The 5,338-nt window shown below is 39.5% G+C and overlaps 1 protein-coding gene across 3 annotated transcripts in view; it reads right to left on the bottom strand.

Moving 5' to 3' along the window:
* SLC18B1 (solute carrier family 18 member B1) overlaps positions 1 to 5,338 on the bottom strand; it is a 19,148-nt gene that overhangs the window by 13,171 nt on the left and 639 nt on the right. For 2 of the 3 annotated variants that reach the window (XM_019472644.1, XM_009281512.2), the window contains exons 2-4: positions 4,579 to 4,674; positions 2,805 to 2,878; positions 1,902 to 2,049 (exon numbers count right to left, since the gene is read on the bottom strand). In XM_019472644.1, the coding sequence (XP_019328189.1) occupies positions 1,902 to 2,049; positions 2,805 to 2,878; positions 4,579 to 4,674 (318 nt within the window). Of the gene's footprint in view, positions 1 to 1,901; positions 2,050 to 2,804; positions 2,879 to 4,578; positions 4,675 to 5,338 lie in introns of those variants that run through there. The other variant, XM_019472643.1, reaches the window with a different exon arrangement.

Genomic DNA, 5,338 nt, shown 5'->3' with positions numbered 1-5,338 from the left:
CCAGCTTCTTGTGCACCTTCAGCCTTCTCAGTCGGTAGAACATGGGAAGCTGAAAAGTCCTTGGCTAGTGTAAGCATTACCTAGCAACAACTAAAACATCGGTGCGTTATCAACTTTGTTCTCATCCTAAATCCAAAACACTGTACCAGCTACTAGAAAAGAAATTAACTCTATCCCTGCTGAAACCAGGACAGCTGTACATCATTTAGCCCTTCTAAGTTAATGAATTACTGGGGGGGGCGCGAGGGAGCTGAGGCATTGCATTATTACAGATCAGGGGAGGATAAGGTAAACCTGATATTGTAAGAAAAGTGGTATCGCTTATATTCTGAAGTTCATACCTCCTCCAACAGAGGGATCATGTTGGCAGATGCTGACCTTCCCACTTCAACAAGGCTGACGTGCCTACATTTAATAACTTCCCCATTCATTCTCTAGGGTACCCAATGGGTAAAAGGTGCGCTGAAAACTGGTACCAAAAGGATAAGGAGAGGAAAAGTGCTTTTCAGTATCTAGTGCTATCAAGGGCAAAGGAAAGCAAGGCTAAAAATCCCTCTTCCATTCCTTCAGGCTTTATGGTTTTACCCTAGGACACACCTTTCTTCAACTAATCAGCTCTTTCTTCTGCCTCCTGCCTCTGCCACCACCATGAGCAGAGCTCACAGTAACAAGAGGTTTTATTCTCACGCAGAACAAGACATTAGAGTATATAATATGGCAAACAGACCAACATTTAAAAGTGATCTGTCTTCTGACAGCACCCTTTCTAGATTTTAAATCAAGGTAGCTACCAAGCCACAGCTGTGTAGCGCTTCCGATTGTGGTCTTGAGGTGACCTTCATCACTACGTACCGTTTTCAGCTACGCATCATGTTTATTGTGCTGCCACCAGAATTTCATTTATTTTTAAGTCTGATTATAAGATAGATAACTAAGTCCCTTTAAGGCAAGGTTACTTTAAATTTAAATTACATTTTAAAATTTGCAAACAGGAAACCTTAACCTTATTGACTGAATAAATCTGAAACATGATTACAATACATAACCTGCTTTCCAAAGAAATTGCCAGCTCCTCACTGCTGATACAATTTAGTAGTTTTGTGCTAATTAGGAGGCCATATTTTTACAGACATTTATTTATAGAAGTAACTATACAGCTGAACAACAATATTAATAAAAGCATCAACTTTTCCAATTTTATTAAATGTTCTGAAGGATGTTCTTAACATTTGTTCACTCATTAAAATTTAACCCAGTTATTTCTGTCAGTCTATATTTGACCTGAAACCAGAATTTATTGAAAAAGAGAAAGAGAAAGCAGCATTTTATTAAATACAAAACTTTTTTTTCCTAACACCATAAAAACCAACTAAATAAGGGTAACATCTCTGGTTGAAATGAATCATTGATGACCTCCAGATTTCAAGTTCTAGCTCTCCTCTTCTCATATATCACTTTTATCAATAGATTAGAAAAATGAAACCAAAACTGTTTCCAGTTTTGCATCTTTCAGTCATTTAAATCAACACTATTTGAATGAATTAATCAAACTTATTGAATCAATCCACATGGATTCTTACTATCCACGTAGAAGTAGTCACTAAAACCACGTTAGTGTTTTAATAGTCCGATTTCAACTGAAGAGGTAACTACTGCCATCAATGGTCAGCTGTCTTCAGAACATAAGCAACTAATACATACTGCTTAATTTTTATCTGATTGGAGTTATGCTATGGTCTAAACTTGTTCTAGGATTGCGATTCTAGATTACAAACAAACGTGATGATTTCAAATATGCCTGCATGTGAGACAGCAGATTTTCTCCTCCTGGTTTTAGGCTGCCTACTGGCAATTTATCATATTGCAGGTACTCAGCTGTTAACACTGGTTTTTGCACTTACCAGGACAGTAGCTATATTATTGGGAAATGCCTTTGCAAGGATTGAAAACGATGCTGTCATTGCTGCTGCAAAACCTACTGCATCCACTGCTCTTACTAAAAAGCACAAACCGATAAATGTTGGTCCACTTGGCACCTTGTCCAGCATTCTGAAGGAAAAAAAACAGTAAATGGAGATCTCTCAGGATGCAACAAGTCATCTACTAAAGGCCCTGGAGCATCATTTCTTACTCATTAAAGGACACAGTTACAAGACTCAATGCTTTCTATTGCCACATCTTTTTGAATCACATTGGTGAAATCATTCAAACTCTACCAAACTATTTCTGGCAGCTTTCTCCTTTTCCCCTTTCTTTGGTGGTGAAAAGAGCACGAAAAACCTAACCTGTGAAAAACTCCAATGTCATCTTCTGTTGTATTTCATAGCTTTTCCAAGCAACTGTGCAAGGAGTCTGACACAATGAGTTACAACCACCTAGTAAGAGCTTCCTTCATTGTTAATAAAACTTGTATTTTGCCAAAATGAGTGGCTTAGCCTCTCCACCTGCCAGGCAAAGCTTCTCATTTGCACTCAATATTTTTAAGAAAAGTATAATTAAAACATTATGCATAAATAGTTCCCTCATTGCTGCACTTTGACAGACTTCTTGCTGTTCATGAACTATAGTAGTTATTTAAATACTTTCAAAGTAGTAAACAGGCTTTGAAACCTACTGAAAGGGAGAAGCGTTCATTCTGCTTTACAAGGGAGAGATAAAAAGTAAAGATGCAAAAAGTTAGGTGACCTAACCAACACCCGAAAGATGCCCAAGAGTTTCCAGTTTTGTTTTGTGTCCATCTTTTCATATGGATGAACATGATTAGAAGACAAATGCAACAAAACCAACCAACGAAAATTACTCACCCAAACAGAATGGTCCCACATCCTGAAACAAACATCCCTGCCACAAACATGAATTTTGCTCCAATATGAGTAAGCTGTAAATTAAATACCATTTTTACATGATGTTATTTCAAGCCTAGATCAAAAATCTTTCAAAGTATGTTACTGTTAAAATCAAAACGTTATGGGCACTTTATAGCATATGTAACTAAAAGATCTGGAGACACTGCTCCTGCCAGTGTGCCTTCATGCAATACTGAACCTAAAAATATTCTAAATGGTTAAGTGACTTAACCCAGTTTTCCGAATGGTAAGACAATGGTGCAGTTAATTATTTCACAGCGGCGCGCTGCAGCTTCTGCAGAGCAGCAGGTTACAGCAGCATTCCTCATTATAAACAAACAGAAAGTAATACATTCCCCCTCCAGCACCATCAGTGGTGCCAAGTCAGCAATACCTGCCACATATATGGCTAAGCAGAGTCAATGGAAGCTGATTTTAAAGCAAATTTATCACAACCTTTAATAGAACAAAACTTTGGCATAGGAAGCACAGTAGCTTCAGGCTTCCCCATTCATTACCAGGGAAAGGACCCCACCTTCCTTCATTTCAGACTCCATCACCAGGGTGAAGGATGACAAGAGGCATGCCGTAAAGCTAACTCAATCCTGTAACAAAGTATATCTGACCTTCTAATTCTGTGCTGTAACTTCCCCTAAGGACAGTAGGTATTTCAGATTCTTTCCTTGTTCAGGCCTGGGCAAAGTCCCTGCGTTTCAGCCATTATTACCAAAGCCCATATTTTGTCGAGTTTCACTGAAAGTCTCAGGATTTCTGATTGCTGGACTGTCCACCTCTTTTGGTGCTTACTTCACCCGTCTGCAGTGAGGATGGCACGCTCACTCTCTCTCTCCCCTGCAAAGTACTTGGTGAGGGCTGTGCCACAGTCGAATGCCATCACAGGCACCAAGATTGGACTTACCAATGGCACTTGTGTGACACCTTGATGAGTCACCTCACCACCAGAGAAAAACATTCACCATGGGGTCAGCAAAGAGACTGCCCAGCCCCAGCAAAGAGAAGACTGTGACACTGCAGCAGCCCTACCTTAGGGTATGATCCTGAGCAGCCCTAGCCAAAAATGCATAGACAGCAGTGCTCTGGCATATAGACAAACAAACTGTTATATAATTTATTTATAATTCCTCCAGCATGAGAAAAATCCTGAATCTATGGGAAAACTGAAGTTGCAAGACCTGGAGACATTTATCTCATACTGCTGTATAATGACGTGGAAGGGGAAAACGAGTTAAGCAGCAGAGAGTCATAATAGGAGGAAATGTTAAGACAACATACCAGAAAAAAAGAAGGGGTGCAGCTAACTAAAGAGAAAAAACAAAACCAAAACAAAACACCTTAAGAATGTCGCCAAAGGCAAACAGAATATATAAGTAAGTGCAATAAATAAAATGGGACGTAGGGGGAAAGGAGGTAATAGAAAGGAGAATTGATCAGCAGATTACTCTGAAGCAAACGGAACAGTTAACCAGAGAAACAAAACAGCTACATGTCCACCACCCTGTGCTACCCTCAAGAACCACAGAAGAGTAATTTTTAAGTTGTACTGACAAGACTTAGATCAGATTCAGACTGACTGGCCAGGCTCCAATTACTGCAGACACAAGCCTGCAGGAGCGTTACTGAAGAGATGTCTCTTTTCTCAGCCTTAGAGAACTGTCTTCATGTACCAACCTGTGTCATCACAGAAATAAGTTACAGCTTCAATTATACTTACATAATTTCCCAAGATTAAAGCAACCAAGAAATTGACCAAAGCAAAACATCCGAAAATCAGGCCAACAACGGTGTTACTGGCACCTTTTTTTTCTGCCTGCAAAAAAGATCACAACTGTGTAAGGATGGAGGCAAATTCCTGAGGTGAATAAAAAACAATTAAACGTACAAGGCATGAACGTTAATTCTCTATTAGCGCAGTTACAAAGCAATTTCCTTTCTCAAAGGCAGTAGGGGCTCATAAGGTAACAACAGAGCAATTTAAATACATGTTGCACTTCTATTTAAGCTATATGTAATCAAGGGAAAAGCAATGTTCATTCCTCAATGAATGGAAACACTGTGCTGTTTGCTGAACTACTGAACAGGTGACCAGACTTTAACAGGTGGCTTCAGCTGGTGTACAACGGAGCTAGCTACAAAGCTTTGATCCCTTGCGTGGTGAGAGGGCAGTGAACAGAGATATCTGTTACCTTCACTGTACCATGCTTCCCCATAACAAGCACCAGGCAAATTTTTGACTTATCCAACTGGCAAAATACGCTTACTTGGGTACAAGCAGTACATAGGAATATTTAGAGCAAAAATAATCTTAACATTTCCTTATTAATACTTGGGAACAACTTGGTCATGATAGAAATGGACTTCTGTTGCAAAGGCACCATGACCATTTTTTTTCATCCTATATTTAAACATTTAAACACTCGGCATAAGCAGAGATTCCCCCTCCCCCCCCCCCAGCCTCTGGAAGGAAGTGATTT

This window comes from Aptenodytes forsteri, unplaced genomic scaffold (assembly GCF_000699145.1).
Source record: "Aptenodytes forsteri isolate BGI_AS27 unplaced genomic scaffold, ASM69914v1 Scaffold82, whole genome shotgun sequence".
NCBI classification, from domain to species: Eukaryota; Metazoa; Chordata; class Aves; order Sphenisciformes; family Spheniscidae; genus Aptenodytes; species Aptenodytes forsteri.
This window is presented reverse-complemented; position numbering and strand designations above follow the sequence as displayed.